The following is a 16,574-nucleotide window of genomic DNA, read 5'->3' as shown; positions in this document are numbered from 1 at the left end:
TTGAGCAAAGTTGTTGGTGGAGAGAAAAGTCAAGTGACTTATGGGGTGCATTTTACAATAATTCAGAAAGAACGAGCTGACTATTATCATCTTATTCAGTGAAGCCTGAATTTCCTGATCTTTGGTGACATCGTCTATGCCTCTACCATCCTAGTCTACTTGTTTCTTTCAGTTAGGAACTATGGGAGAGCAGGAGGCAGGGTCTAGAGCTCCTTCAGGATGCACTACAAGAAAATTGAGCAGCCAGATGGGGGAAAATGAATGATGGCAGGAGACAAACACTTGCATTTTTCTCATGCAACATTGTCTGCTCTCTTGCTGGCCTGGCCAAGTCAGTGGCCTGGCCAAGCAGAAGGGCCCCACCCTTCAACAGCTCTGAAGATTCTGCTCCTAAACATCTGGTCAAACCAGAAATTCATAGGCAGTGATGAATGTGAATAATCAAGGTTACCTGGAGAAAGACAGAACATCCATTTGTGCAAAGAAGAGGCACAGGAGGGAAGAAATCCATCCATGGTTTCCACCTCTGCCATTGCCACTGTTCCTTCTCCTCCTCCTCCTCTGTCTCCTCTTCCTCTGCTTCTTCCTCCTCCTCCTCTGTCTCCTCTTCCTCTGCTTCTTCCTCCTCCTCCTCTTCCTCCACCTCCTTTCCCTTTTCTGTCTTCTCCTCTTTCCCCACTGTCTTCAGTCAGATCTTGGGTCTACAACAGGAGAGGTAACTGAGAGCCCTTTACTTTGTCCTGCTGTGTATTCTTCTGACCCAGGAGAAGACTGGTTCCCTTGATAAATGTTGGAAATGTGTACTTTATTCCACAAGAGTGAGCAGGGCATTCTCGATGGCTGCAAAAAAGTATGTCCAGGAACAAAAAGTTCCTCCCATTTTCTTCCTCCCTGACCCTAGACTGCGGGCTGCTCTTTAAACAACAGATAAATCAGCATGTTTCAGATTAGGCAGAAGGAAATGTCAAGTCTTCCAGGAGGGAAGTAGAGTTCTCTGAATACGTTCAGCCCCTACAGGTATGGTTCCCTCCTCCCAACCTCACCCCACCTGTCTGAGCTTGAGATGGCCTCGTGTCTGGCGTGTCACTGGCTGTGATGAGCAAGCGGTGGACAGGACAGGAAGAGGCAAATGCAAGGAGGGGAGTGGCATTCTGCTTTTAGGACTTCAGAATGGCCTGATGTAGGAATTGCACTGTTGTGAAACTGTTAGATTTGTTCTCATCTGACTTTTGGGTACATCCTGGTTTGTTTGAAAGCATCTGGCTATCGGCAAGGTAACTCCTGACTCTACCAGGCAATAAGGAGGCTGCACATCTTACGACAGAGTTCATCTCCCCTTTCCTGGGTCACCCATCCCTACCCGCAGATGAACAGAGAATTGCCCATCCCATTTTAAATAGAGCTCCAGAAAAAGAGAGACTCTAATTCTCTGAGTAAACTGTTACCACCATGTCACTGCCACCCTGACATTTATTTTTAAACATATTGCTCGCATCAGGGGCGGGGAGGGAAAAGCACAAAAATGCCATTTTTATATAATGGTTCTATAAGTAGAAAAAGCTTATCCATGACTTTATGCAAATAAGCAGAAAGTCTCCAAGAGAGGTTCAGATGGACTTGATTACTCTGCTTTTCCTTGAGCCCAGGAAGTTCCCAGTTATAGCATGCACCTGCTGGAAACAGACTAGATGTGTTTGGGACAAACAGGAAGTAGTGACCAGCCAGAAACTTGTCCCAACCTTGTTACAAATCTGATTGTAAAAGAAAGCAGCTGGAAAGAAATTTGCATGCCCAGTAGGTTTCACTATTAAAGTTTACAGAACGTGGAGTAATCATCAAGCTGGCTGGCTATCCAGATCACATGATTATGTAGAAACATGAAACTTGACTATGTGCTCGGGCAAGTTTTACTTCTCCCTAGAGCAGGGGTGTTTGCCAGCAGCCTGCACTCTCAGAAGTCAGACTTGAGTGGCCGGAACCCTTGAGACCAGAGGCTTACCATGCTGCTCCTTAGGAGGGCCAGGAACTGCTGATGTGACCACTGGACACTTATTCGTGTCTCTTACAATTACCAAACAGAATGGACAAGCTTAATAAAATAACCGTCCCCGCCAGTCAGAAGTTGAGGTAAGATTTTCCCCACCCAATACTTACCCTTCTTCATCTCCTTTTTTTTCCCCCAATGCTCTTATGGCATCTCAGAAATACTGAAATCCTGGAATGCTTTGCTAGTTTCCAGTGGGTGGCACTTACTATAGGGAAGTGGACTGAGCTTTTAGGGAAAGCATTGGGTGGCACTTGCTATAGGGAAGTGGACTGAGTTCTTAAAGAAATGTGTAGGAACAAGAGAGACTTGCTTTAGCTACCTCTTACAATAAAGTATGAAGCTCTGGAAAGATAATAAAACAGAAATACCAAGGGCTTAGATTCTACTGAAGGTCAACGTTCAGAGTCTGAGTGCAACCAACTTTTCTAAGGAAGGGTTTCTCTAAACTGAGTCCTCACCCATTTTATTGCAGGTTACTATTTAATTTTAAGGATAGCTGTAATCATTTGTTATTCATTGTTTTATTGTCTCATTTATTTTGTGGGTGTATATTACAAGTGTGTTTGGGGGGATTAGATCTGTCATTCCAACACCCTCATGTCAACGTAACAATGATCTATAACAAGCCTCTTAAAAAGGAATAAACCAGAAGCGGCCCCACGGGCATGAGTCAAGGAGCTATGGAAAAGACAACTTCCCCAAATTTTGCTTTTGAAGGTCGTCTTTTTGTCTCATTGTAATGGCATCATGGCTTTCAGAGACTGGAACTTTTAAAGTTCAGGGAGTGGGGTTTTTTCCCCACATTTTTTAACAGTTTTTTTTTAAAATTATTATTATACTTTTAAGTTCTGGGGTACATGTGCAGAAGGTGCAGGTTTATTACATAGGTATACATGTCCCATGGTGGTTTGCTGCACCCATCAACCCGTCATCGACATTCAGTATTTCTCCTCATACTCTCCCTCCCCTGGCCCCCAGCTCCCTGACAGGCCCCGGTGTGTGATGTTCCCCTCCATTCAGGGAGTGTTTTCTATTCTGACTACATATCGGAACTTAGCCAAATGTTCAGGGGGTGATGTGACACGTGTAGCAGACAAGTAATCCCAGATAACAAGGAGCCAGAGAATTGAAGCTTTTGAGACAATATTTAAGAGAAAGTCTGGAATTGGCAGAGGGACAGCCCTTCACAGTAGAATACAGGTCTTATGCCTAGGAGGTGCTTGGTAAAAGGTAATGTGATATGCACCAATGATCTGGGATCAGTAGGCAGTATCAACTGCATTCAACCATTTCAAGAACATGCTGTTGAGTTCTGCTGTGTGATCAGCACTGACGGGACAGGAAGGCACCTCATTGTTGCCCTTGGTCTCAAATAGCTACACCCTCCTGAGGGTCAGGGATGATACAATAGAAGCTGTAAGTGACTGAAGGAATGTAAGAAGAGAATTAGAGTAGCAGGAGGAGGTTTCATAGAGAAGATAATTTAAGAGGTAGGCTTTGAGAGGTGGGTAAAATTATAAAATACTGGAGAATTGGAGGAAACATGTATGTGCTGGGAGGGAGGAAATACAGAGGCTGTCACTCAAAGCTTAACACAAATACGGTCCATTTGTGGGATAGTGAGGAAAGTTTTCTGTCTAGTGGAAACTATAGAGTAGGGCATGTAGGACCTGAAGGTCCTGGTATAACTGGACACATAGGGCGGGTCCAGGTTGCAAAGGGTGGTGAGGGCCCTAACCATAGGGAGTGTTGGAGAACAGGTTATGCTGTTAGTGATGTCATGACAGCAGGCTTAAAGGAGTCTGGTAGGATGTGTTGGAGTGGGAAGGACATTGGAAGCAGGGATCTGGTGGGAGGGAGGAGCACTTAAGTAACCCAAGCATCCAGGGCTGTAGGCCTGGACTTGGGGCACAGCAGTGAGAAGGAAGAGGGAAAGAGAGGGAAGAAAGACGTGGCAAAGAAACTAACTAGGTACCCTCCTCTGAATGAACAGGAGGATTCCAAATGGGTTTTTCAGACATATAGCATAATGTAGAACTATACAGAGACATATTCTTTTCAGGGAATCCAGATGGGAATTTAAGTAAAGGTGCTAGATCTTAAATCATTTTATGATTCCTCCCTTTGGGACAAAGTCCAGCTTGATCACAGAGCAGTTGATGGGCAATATACAACCACAGATTATGAAATAGAAAACCAAAATTATACCACGGATAATCATATACTATACTCATCTGCTTACATAAAAGTAACTTTTTTCCCACTTGATTACTCAGTTGTCTTTATAGAATCATCACGTTGTGATAAAATGTACACTGTTGACGTGGAACTTTTCAAAGAAATTAAAATTGTAAATTCAATGGGCTCGAAGCACCATCTTAACTCTTTTCCATAATTAGATAGCTGGGATGCTGAGCAGTTAATAGATGAAATACTTGTCTCCTGTGATTTGTGTCCTCTATCCTGACTGGTTGACATCAATTCTGGAGGTTGATTAATAACATAATTATTTGGCACCAGACGACAGCAAAAGTGTACAGTTATGTTTATACTCTTAGGCTTAGGTGAGAATTTGCTCAAATTCTTAGCCACAAAAATAGAAAGACAGTGAGTGTTCATCCAAGGAACTGAAAGGAATGACCTTGATCCAGGAAGTATATTGCCAGGACTGAAAAGAGAGTGGAGAAGAAGGAATTACTAGAAGGAGAGGGGAAGCAGAGTCATCCAAGGAAAGGAGGTCATGCAGGATTGGAAGGAGACAAGGAATTCTCAAAATGAAGGAGAAAGGGAATGTTCTGGATGAACCCATTTGGGGATGGGTCATCACCTTGAGAGTTTCTGCTGTATCGGAATAGAGATAGGCGAGATGGCTAAGTTGCTTGTGACCACAGAGAGGTGTGAACACAGATTCTCATGTTTTTGCTCCCACCGAGGCACTGCTAAAGTAGGCTTCTCTGTTAGTTGGAGTCCATAGACACTCAGAGTCTCTTAGTTGATTCCTAGCCATGATTTTCCCCTAATTGTATGAGGTAAAGATATCATCAGAAACCCGGCTAGACCTGGGTTCTCAATCGTTCCACAGTAAACATTCCTATGATCATAAAAATTTCACCTTTCTAGGGGAACATTTCAAAATTTACAATCCTGAATCACTTTGCAAATATCCCTTTTCAAATGAGTAAAACTAACTTGAAAATGAAATGTTTAGTTTTTAATAATCTCCCAATTGACTCATCATCTGTGCTTGTGTATTTTTCTTTGTAGCATAAACAAACACGTACCTGCCCATTTTTACAACTAGAAAAGGTCTTTGACACAAGTGTGGTCAAATCGGGTCTCCCCAGTTATCTTATTGGTTAAAGAGTATGGCAGTTTTCCGTTAGAAAAATCAAGGTTTATGTGATTTTAGGCAAGATTGCCTAATCTCCTTGGTTTCCTCACCTGTAAGATAAAGACAATAATAACAGTACCAACGTCGTAGGGCTATTGTAAGGTTTAAACAATTTTTTTTTGTGAAGCAACTGGCATATAGTGATTATTGGATTTTTAAAATAGTAGCTATTAATATCATTACTGTTGTTATTCTAATTCTATAGCTGTATAATTGATTTTCTGAAGATGAACAGGGACTTTCCATTGATCCCTGATAAGTTTCATGTTGGTTCCATTTCTTCTTTCTGGCTATGTTGACTATTTTGTCTATTGATTCTGACATCTGTGACACTTGGCTTTGCATGGACTGCAGATGTGACAAACATTCCTTCTCTGCCTTCATCTAAGTGACTAATAATGTTAAGCATGACAGAGCCCTACCGTGGGTGTCTGGGTCTTCCTGGTAGGGGTCTCACTGAGACCCTATTTGATGGATTCTGAGACATGCCTTCTCTTCTCAGGGCTTGGAGTTTTCAACTAGAATTTTTAGTTCCTTGATTTTTCTGGTTCAGTTCTTCAGAAACAAATTCACCTTCTTTTCACCTTTCCACAACTAGCTGCCTCTCAGATCCTCCCTGCTTTGGTCGATGGTATCCTCATCAGCCCTCACACTGACTCACCCTTCCCTCTCCACCTCAACTGACACCGACTCACCTACCACACCCTGCAGGTTTTCTTTATGGCTCTTCCATATATGCCTTTTCTTTCCTTTTCTTCCACAACATCCAGGATAGGTTCTCAGCTCCCCCATGTACCCTACATTTGTTTGGTTCAAACTACAAAATGAGAACATTTCCCAAAGTCCCTCTCAGTTCTGATGCTATGATCCTTTAAGCACAGAGACCACGTTTGACATATGTTACATTCTCAAAGGCTACCATTTTATCTCAGGACTTTCAGGAAATATTTCTTGATATATTTAGAAGGACCATGTCATTGGGGCCCAACAGGGCTGATTCTAATGGCCAGTTACTAGCTATAAATCCTGAAGCCATTCAGTTTCTCTGCACCTCAGTTTTCCCAGCTGTCAAACGAAACTAGAGATGCCTTCCTCACAGGCTTGTGTGAAGACCAAGTGAGACAACATGGACTGAAGTTCCCAGAAGAGTATTTGCCACTTAGTCAGTACACCAAGTCAAGAAAAAGCAAACACAACCACCAGTACCTCAACCCACCCATGCTGAGTGGTCATCTGCTATCTCTCTTCTTCTTCATATATGTGGTTCCAACTCCTTTTAATTGGGGTGGCAAGCAGAGTGGGGAGCTGCAGTCAGGAGGCACAGCATCTAGTGGTGGAGATTAGATCCACTTCCTGGACAGTTCGGTTTCCCATCCTCCTCACACTGCCTACCTGCTTCCTGTTGGCTGAGAAGCCACTCAACTGGGCCATCTTGCACCATACCGACTGATGGACTACCCAGAGCAGCTGGAAAGGGTTCTTTCTTCCTGTGGGCAAGCCGCATGGGAGCCACGTTAGCAGAAACTGGCTTAGTGCAAGTGGACTTCAGAGTCATCAGTCAAGAAAACGCAAGGCAACTTCCTCACCCACTCCAGGCATGGCTATGTCAGGAAAACCCTAAACCAGAGTCCACATGTCCGAGGAACCTCTCTTCTGGACCCAATGATTGTGTACCATGGCTGAAGCTGTACCATCTCTTCACATAACATGTTTCCAAATGGACTATGATACAATCAATTAGGTTTCCAAGGACCAAATCACAGTTATTTTCCAGCCCTGCCTCCTAGATTACTGGATTGAAGGGCACTGGGCTTGTGCCAAACTCTTCAGGCACATGTTTACAGATGAGCTCTTGTTTTCTCCCTACAGATGATTTAACCCCATTTGTTCTTTGGAGAATTTATCAGTTTGGTTCATTTTCAAATAAGGCCTTATATGAGTAAGAAAAAAAGGGAGACAGAAATTAAAGGATAGCTTGTTCTAGGGAAATGAAAACACTTGGCTTTCTTTGGCTTCTTAATAGACTCCACAGAAGCATTCTTCCCCAGCCTCCCGCAAGATACAGTTGGATCATTTCGATCAATGGTTCTCCATCAGGGACAATTTTGTCTCCTAGGGAAGATTTGGTTGTCACAACTGGGGAGTGTTACAGACACTAATAGTTAGCCCCCAAGGATGCTGCTAAACATCCTACATTGTACAGGGCAGTCTCCACAACAATCAGCTGGCCCAAAATGTCCATAGTGCCACTGCTGAGAAACCCCGAGTCAGATTAAGTAGAATGTTCTCTTCAGAACAGTAAGCAAATATTAATTTCTATTTGCTTATAGTGACAATATGTATTTAAAGTTCAGAACAGGCAATACATATCTTTGCCATTGTTGTGGTCTTCGCTCACATCACACTGGGTTTCCTGTCTGGGATGGTTTGGGTGAGGGAGTGCCTAGAGGAGGGGCAATAAATCCTTAGGCCTGCATTTCAATTTGTTGTTCCTTTTAAAAAGTTGTGTCAAACAAAACTAGATCCCATGAACTATATGCACCACTGAGGTATAAGTTGCTCTCTCCTGGGTAGAAAAGTGAGAGTAGGAAAAGATTTCCAGACATAAGATCATCTTGGAATAAATAGTCTGTTTCCACTTCTTCAAGTAGACTGAGCAAATCTTGAGTGGAAATTCTTAATGTTGAGGTAAAAAGCATATTATGTGATAACACAGCCATTAAGAAATTCAAGGGCTGGTGAGTCTGATCCAGTGGTCAAATTCTGGCTGGGTATAGTGAGTCATGCCTGTAATCCCAGCACCTTAGGAGGCTGAGGCAGGAGGATTGCTTGGAGCCAGAAGTTCAAGACCAGCCGGGTCAACATAACAAGACACCCATCTCTACCAAAAAAAAAAAAAAAAAAAATTAACTTAGTCTGGTGTGGTGGCATGCGTCTGTAGTCCCAGCTACTTAGGAGGCTGAGATGGGAGGATGGCCCAGGAGGCTGAGGTTGCAATGAGCCAAGATCGTGCCACTGCACTACAGCCTGGTGAAAGAATGAGACCATGTCTCAATAACAATAATAATAATAAGGCCAAATTCTGGACAGAGGTGCACACACTGTGCTTGTCCTGTAGCAGAATACGTTGCCTGAAGACATTGGATAAAAGACAAAGCAGCTGGTGGAGGAGAGATGAAATCCGTTTGCTTGTCCATCCTTTAATCTTCCTGGTTATATATGAAAATTCGGTGGCAGTGTCCAAGAAGCATGTATTTGGAATAGTTCTTCCATGAGCTGGGCGAGTTTCTGGAGCAGGATTCACCCTGTCTTGTCTGGTCTCCCTGTGGCCAGTGTGTATATATTTTTTTGAAACTGATGGGTAGGTTTTAAGGGTTCAGTCTTTTTCATTGAAGACTTTTTTTTCCAGCTCTATTGAGCATTTCTATGTCTCCCCTGCCCCTCTCCAAAATAACTCTTTAAATTGGTTTTGATTGTATCTGGATCTCAGGAAATGCTTTGTGTGATTGTTCTGCATATTAGGAACGATGAGAGGAGGTCAATGTGAGGGACCCAGGGTCCTGTGCTCAGAAGAGCCTGTGCTCTCTGTTGTAATGTCAGATGCTCAAGGCTCTTGGGTAATCCTGCCTGCAGGCTTGCAGGGCTGCGGTGCTTTTGCCCACTGTAGATAGAGCCTCACTAAGGAAGCCTTTTAAGTCCACCTAACCAAGACTCCATCTCTGCAGAATGGAGGTCAGGGAGGTACCGCAACTGCCTCCCATTGGACACCCTGTGTCTCTGGATTGGTGATTACATTCCATCAGGTCCCCCTTAAATCTCATAGATTTGGGGACATTCTGCTTCTTTAGGGTGACCTTGCTTCTCTGTGTTTGCTCTGTCAGATGTTGAGGTTTAAACGCTCAAAGACAGCCTTAGGTTTTTCATTCCACGTTTATGCTGGGCTTCCTAGGCCCCTAGGAACCACGCACATATTAGGAATTAAGAGTATGATTCACCTGTTGCTCCAGAAATGGGCCTCACCTGATGATGGGGTGGAATTCCAGCCTCCACCCAAGTCCCTGCTCCAGATCAAGGGAGCAGAGAACCCTGAAGTGTGACGCTGGCTGCCATCCTCTAGGTCCCACATGACCTCAGGGTTCCCCAGCACGGCTGTAGGGAAGCGGCTTTTATGTTGGGCTGACACTGGACACTGGGGTTGGCTGCTGCAGTGGAAACCCTCTCAGGAGGTTGCTCCTCTTGACTGTGTGTCGAGCCTCCTCATTACCGGCGTATTTGTCTCCATGTAGCAATGAGCAAGAAAGTCTGACTTCACCTCCTTCCTCCCTGTGCTTCGTTCCACAGCTGAGGGCTGTCTGTTCCTGCATAAAGAGCCCTCCCCACAAGCCCCTCCTCCTCCTTATCTCACCACCTTTTCCTACCTCTCCTGCCTTCACCTCCCTTCCGAAAGGGAGTCCACTGGAAGCTACACCTGCAGCCTTATTTTTTAACGTGATGTTTTCATGACCCTTTTGCAGCACTATGGTTTAGGCCTCCAAACAGACCATTTCCCTCAGTCCAGCATGGCTATTTCATTGCTTATTTCAAAAGCAAGACAAAGAAGCCAGCCTGAGGGACATGTGGCGACTGCTTGCTGAGCTACACTTCTCTGTTGGCCAGTTTCCTAAGGAAGGCTCTCATTACCCCAGGAGCATCCCCACCTCCCACGCTGGCTGGGGGCCCCAGACCTACTCCAGATTCCCTTCCTTCACACATTGTAGGGAACACGCAGCACAGGCCCGCTAGGTTCCTAGGCGTGTGGCCGTACAGTTGCATAGGGTCCTGTGCTCAGAGCTTGTGCTTGGTTTAATGCTCTGCTGTTGCAGTCCTGAAATTCTTAACAATTTTGACCAAGGGGCCCTGCATTTTCATTTGACATTGGGCCCCAGAAATTATGTAGCCAGTGCTGGTCGGGGTTCCATGAGGACTCGGGCCTTGCCTGCTTCTACAATGTGCAGAGACACAGGCTTCCATGGAGAAGCACAGAGATTTGCCTTGCAAGGACTGAAAGGACACCTCTCCAGCCCCTTTATTCCACAGGTGAGAAACCTGAGGCCCAGAGAGGCCAGGTCACCTGTTCAAGCTCTAGAATGACCCCTCCATGTCTGCCTGTGTAATTTACTGGCCAATGTAACATTCAGGCTTTGTCTGTGTTCTTTGCTTTTCATAGACATTTGTTTTAAAATTAAAAAAAGCAGTCACTTACTATTCAGAAAGCCTTCTGAGGATTCCTGCTGTCAGTATTTCAGGCAATTGTGTGTTTCAGGCCCAAACTTGAATTCCACACTGACTCAGGCATGTCTGATATCCTACTGCTATACATTTTGCAAAGAATGCTCCCACAATCGTTCATGTAATCTGAGAGTGAGTTATAATTATGAAGAGCAGAGCTGGTCTTTTTTTTTTTTTTTTTTTTTTGAGACGGAGTCTCGCTCTGTCGCCCAGGCTGGAGTGCAGTGGCCGGATCTCAGTTCACTGCAAGCTCCGCCTCCCGGGTTCATGCCGTTCTCCTGCCTCAGCCTCCCAAGTAGCTGGGACTACAGGCGCCCGCCACCTCGCCCGGCTAATTTTTTGTATTTTTTAGTAGAGACGGGGTTTCACCGTGTTAGCCAGGATGGTCTCGATCTCCTGATCTTGTGATCCGCCCGTCTCGGCCTCCCAAAGTGCTGGGATTACAGGCTTGAGCCACCGCGCCCGGCCTAGAGCTGGTCTTATATGCAGACCAAGCACACAGCACCAACGTGGTATTTTAAGAGGTGCCCCTGGAAGCTGTTTTTGTCTTACTGAAAAGAAAGAATCAGGCAGACATGGATTTGAACATTTGCTCTGCACTTACCAGCTCGTGGTCTTTGAGAAGATCATTTAATCCCTTTTAGCCTCAGGTTTTTCATCTGAATAATGGGAATAATAATATCTCAATAATATATAACACAAAGCAGGGATATTAGAACGGTACCTCTATATACTGGGGAGTAAGAGGTCAATGAATGCCCCCTCCCTCCTGGTCTGTGTTTCCCTGGTGCCCTGGATTGTGTTGTTAGAAAGGCATCTATGTGGGATACCACAGTGTCTCAATGTTCTGTTCAAAATTAAACATCATTAAGTGCAATAGGCTCAGGCACTGAGTCATTATCTGTCACTAGCACTCACGCAGGACTCATTTATCTGATAACCAACTCAGACCAAGGGGGCAGAGAGCTCTCCTACCCACCCACAGAGGTGGTCCAATCAATAATCTAGTTGGATAAATGGAACGTTGTTCAGGAACATGGTGATAAGAAGCGGGGAAAGGCCAGAGGTGGGAGACCACACCTAAGTAAACGGGAGTTCCCCAGAGGGAGGCTATGACCAAGGGTGCTTGGAGTAGAAGACAAGAGAGTCTGAGCTCATACCTAGAGTGAAATGACCCCCAACCCCATTCTATTTTTTACCCCTTCATTTTACAACCTTACTTGGTTCAAAGTATAAAAAGCTTCAGTATGAAAAATAATTTTTTAAGCATAAAAAGTGTATTAATGTCCCTACTCAATATTGAACATACCAGGAGGGAAAGAGTATTTCATTTTAGTGTAAATAACTATGAGAATCACATACAAACATAAGAACTATAATTTCAAAAAAGAAAATGGCAAATGTAATATAAAATCATTGAAAAAAATGAACTCTCTACCTATATATATATATGATGATTTTGGCTTTTAGATGATCTTTACAGCATGTTCAGGGTCAAAGTTCCCTTTTCTACCGTGGCAGGACTTCTGATTTCACATCATCTTCACACTCAAAGATCGTCACAGTTGCCAAACCAATCTTAGATAACTGAGCTTAATATACCCAATGCTACCTATTAGGGTCAATTCTGTTAACAAGCTCTTAGCATAAGGAAAACAAATGCTTTCACGAAAATACCTCAAAAGTAAATTATTTCAAAAATCTGCTTTGAAATTGCTAATGACTGCTTCATGGGTCTGGGGTTTTATTTAGGGGTGATGAAAATATTCTGGAACTAGCTAGTGGTGGTGGTTGCACAATATTGTGAATTTACTAAATGCCACTGAGTTGTACACTTTGAAATGGGTGAAATGCTGAATTTTACATTATGTGTGTTTTACCACAATTTAAAATTTGATAATTAAACAATTTCCTATATTTACTATAAACGAGTGTATTTTGGGGATCTATGATTATATATTTTTTTGACCAATTAGATATTGTTGGCCGGGCATAGTAGCTCATGCCTGGAATCCCAGTACTCTGGGAGGCCGACGTGGGCAGAGCCCTTGAGCTCAGGAGTTTGAGACCAGTCTGGGCAACGTGGCAAAACCCTGTCTCTACAAAAAGTACAAAAAATTAGCCAGGCATGGTGGCACATGCCTGTAGTTCCAGCTACTCAGGAGGCTGAGGTGGGAGGATCACTTGAGCCAGGAAGGTTGAGGCTTTAGTGAGTTGAGATCATGCCACTGTACTCCAGCCTGGGTGACAGAGTGAGACCCTGTCTCAAAAAAAAAAAAAAGATATTGTTTCAAAGTTTTTATTTAAATGTATTATTGACAAACATTTTTAGATGCTTTTAATGAATTACAATGCTTCCTTTCACCCCTACCCTACATACAAGACATTTCCAATATCTTTGTTTTCTCAGAGCCAAGAAGAATTTAACTAGGTCAAACTTTTTCAGTGTATGAGAAATGCCATCCCTCAAAATCACTCTTTACTTCCTGAAAATATCTTTGCTTTTAGCTGCAGAAATGGATGCCAGGACAAGTAGATGACAATACTATATATATCATGCCATGTAGATATAGCCAAAGTTCCTTTTTCCCCCATTAAGTTAATTTTTAAAAGAACGTATTGAAATTCTTAAGACACTTTTATTTTTTGGAATTATGTAGAACTGCATTTTCAGAAACATGATTAGAACTACTTATCAGTCGCTTGGTTTTACAAACCTATTGGCAGCTGGTTTGATTTAAGAGACGTCAGTTTCACATTTTTATGTTGGTAGAGGAGAGACGGTGAACAGAGGCACAGTGCAGCTATCAGCACCTCGTCAGAACAATGAGCACATCAGAGTCAGACACAGTGAAGAGACTAAACGACATGACCTCTTGGCGTTCTTCCAAACCCAAGAGTCTGTGTCGTCTATGAACACAGGAGTCTCCCTTAACTTTTTGGTTTTTGCAGTCTGCTTTTATGTCGTTTTATGAGGAAGTTTCCCTTTACCCAAGACCTCGGCCAGGTGGGCGGTGAGGGCAGGGTTCAGCAAGTGTTCCAATGTGCTAAAGGAAAGGAAAGTGTTGTATCCCTGGAGGCCTCAAGGACCACTGGCCCCTAAAGTCAGAGAGAGGAAGAGCCATGCCAATTTCAGCTGTCACATCAAGTGACAAAGCTTCTAAGAACTTCTTAAGGCAGGTATAGCCTCATTTCCTTGCCACCTCATCAGTCTCAGGGTGGTGTGCCTGATGCCTAACTGCCTCCGATAGGGTAAATCCTACCGGAGTTTTTGAAGGACACAGGGTATTAGTGGAATCATCCCTACTCCTGCTTGTGCCAAGTCAGCCCAATTTCTGACTGCTTATAACCAAGCTCAGCCGTTCAGACATGTCAAAGACTACCACAAAATATTTGCAGATCTCAGTAGGAAAAAAAAAGAAACAAGCAAAAAAAAAAAAAAAAGGTAGGGTATGAACTGCCTGGAGAAACTTATAAATTACTTTATACAGTTAATAAGTAGATAGTAAGAAACAGCCCTGGCAGCAAGATACTGGTGTGTAAGGGAACGCAGCCCCTCCACTCCAGGACCCTCAGGTGGCCTTTCTGCCTCAGATGTTGAGAAAGGATGCATGGATTATGGTGGTGTCCTTCCAACTGCTCTGTTCAGCCACTCTACTTCTGAGCACATTCCAGACCCTAGAGGGCCGCTACCGCAGTCTCTCCTGCCTCCCACGTGCCCTACCCACTCTCCTTCCTGTTTCTCCTGCCATCTGTACCTTCCTGATTTTACTCTCCCTCTTCCTCCCAAAGTCTGAAACAGGCCCTTAAGAGCCAATGCTCCACTCTAGCAAAATGTCTAACCTTGGGGACCAATAGCCAGGGGTAGGGACACATGTGTCACAGTAAAGATTACTGGGCTGGTAGAGGGAATGGATGCTGTCTTCAGGGACGGAGAGGGAGGTATCCAGAGAGGCATGTAAGTGGTAAAGCCAGTCACCTGCCCTGGTGAGGGGCCAAGTTGAAACAAGTTAGCCTGTATCATCCAGAGTGGGTTGAGAGTATGGGCTCTGGAGTCAGACCTGATTTCGAATTCCAGCTCTGTCATTTATTTGCTGTAGGATCTGGGCAAATTATTTAACCTCTCTGAGTCTAATTTTCTCATCTATAAAAATAGGGATAACCACAACTATGTGAATATATTAATGCTATTGAACTGGACACTTAAAAATAGTTAAGATGGTAAATTTTTTGTTATTATTATTTTTTCAGACGGAGTCTCGCTCTGTCACCCACGCTGGAGTGTAGTGGCGCTATCTCGGCTCACTGCAAGCTCTGCCACCCGGGTTCATGCCATTCTCTTGCCTCAGCCTCCTGAGTAGCTGGGACTACAGGTGCCTGCCACCACACCTGGCTAAGTTTTTGTATTTTTAGTAGAGACGCGATTTCATAGTGTTAGCCAGGATGGTCTTGATCTCTTGACCTCGTGATCCACCTGCCTCGGCCTCCCAAAGTGCTGGGATTACAGGCATGAGCCACAGCGCCTGGCCAATGTGTTTTTTATCACAATATAAACATGGGAATAATAATAGAACCTCCCTCACAGGGTAGTTGTGAGGGTTAATGAGATAATGCACACAAAGTACCAAGAACATAGTACATGTTCAATAAATGCTGGCTTTTACCATTGTTGATTTTCCAAGTCTGATCACTGGCATGCATGACGCTTCTTTCAACAGTGGCTTACTGGGCTTGTACTATAATCACGGCTCTGAACTTTGGCATAAGAATGTAGGGGGTACCTCTGGCCATGGAAAAGTTTCTCCTCTAGAAGGGGGCTCAAGCCGTGTGTGGAAAGGGAAGGAAGAGGTATGACTAAAAGAGTTGGAGGAGTCCTCAACTACATTAACCTCGGGGCAATCACAAAATTTCCCTGGAATTTAATTTCCTCCCTTGGTATAAAAGGAGGCTGACCCAGGATATTCCCAAAGTCTCTCTCACTTACAAATTTCTGTGACTACCTTAATTATAGGGAAAATTCGGAGTCTGCTGTATAGTCTGAGACACTCATGATATCTGATCTCTCTGGGCTTCAGTATCTGCATATGTGAAATGGAGGAGAAGGGCACTAACTCGACCTTGAGGGGCTTGTTCACATTATCACACCATGGGACTGCCAAAGCTGTCAAAATTCTGCCAGCTCCACCATGAGCTCACTTTCCAGAAGGAAGCAGCCTCCAGTGCTGAATTCACAAATCTAAATATAATTGCTGTTATTTCATAGGAAGGCCAGGCTGGAGGAAGTGAGCATTAGGAAGCTGGGGCCAGAAATGGACAAGGCTTTAGAAAGAGTGGAGGGGGGGAAATTGTCATAGGAGTCCTGCTGCATGCAAATAACAGGATAGTCACTAAAAAGTATCATGCTGCTTCAAAACGATGGGTTGGTGGCCAAAGACTTCAGCTTTAAGACAGAAGTGACCTGAGAGGAGGATGTTTTTTGTGAATCAGAGAATTATCCAGTCTGCCTATACCTGTCCCCTGGCTTCACATAGGCCAGAAGGTTTCTGTCATGTTATAAGGTGGTGAAAGGGGCCCCTTTCCTGCATTACAAGAGGGAAGGGTTTGTGTTTAGGTTAGCTCTGTGGCCTGCATGTACCATGCCCAGTGTGCACACACTGAATATTTGTGGAATAAAACAAAATGAGTCTTGTATAAAACAGCAAATCATGACATTAAACTTTAAGGGGTAACCCCCATCAATAAATTGATACAAATAGTATTTAATATAATATTTTAAAAATCAAAATGAATGCCCACAAATCCATGATGAAGAAATTATTGGAATTTTAAACAAAGACAGAATCAGTCCTGCTGATTTATTTTGTCTCA

The 16,574-nt window shown here is 43.8% G+C and overlaps 1 protein-coding gene across 5 annotated transcripts in view; it reads left to right on the top strand.

Annotated features, from left to right (window-relative positions):
- The first annotated feature begins 1,891 nt into the window (after positions 1-1,891).
- Positions 1,892-16,574, top strand: part of BLNK (B cell linker) — an 80,425-nt gene continuing 65,742 nt past the window's right edge. For 4 of the 5 annotated variants that reach the window (XM_025396897.1, XM_025396899.1, XM_025396898.1 and 1 more), the window contains exon 1: positions 1,892-2,127. In XM_025396897.1, the coding sequence (XP_025252682.1) occupies positions 2,081-2,127 (47 nt within the window). In that variant the 5' untranslated portion in view covers positions 1,892-2,080. The remainder of the gene's footprint in view (positions 2,128-16,574) is intronic. The other variant, XM_025396900.1, reaches the window with a different exon arrangement.

The sequence above is a fragment of the Theropithecus gelada genome, chromosome 9 (genome assembly GCF_003255815.1).
Source record: "Theropithecus gelada isolate Dixy chromosome 9, Tgel_1.0, whole genome shotgun sequence".
Lineage (NCBI taxonomy): Eukaryota > Metazoa > Chordata > Mammalia > Primates > Cercopithecidae > Theropithecus > Theropithecus gelada.
Note: the sequence above shows the minus strand (reverse complement) of the source record. Positions and strands in the feature narration are given on the sequence as shown.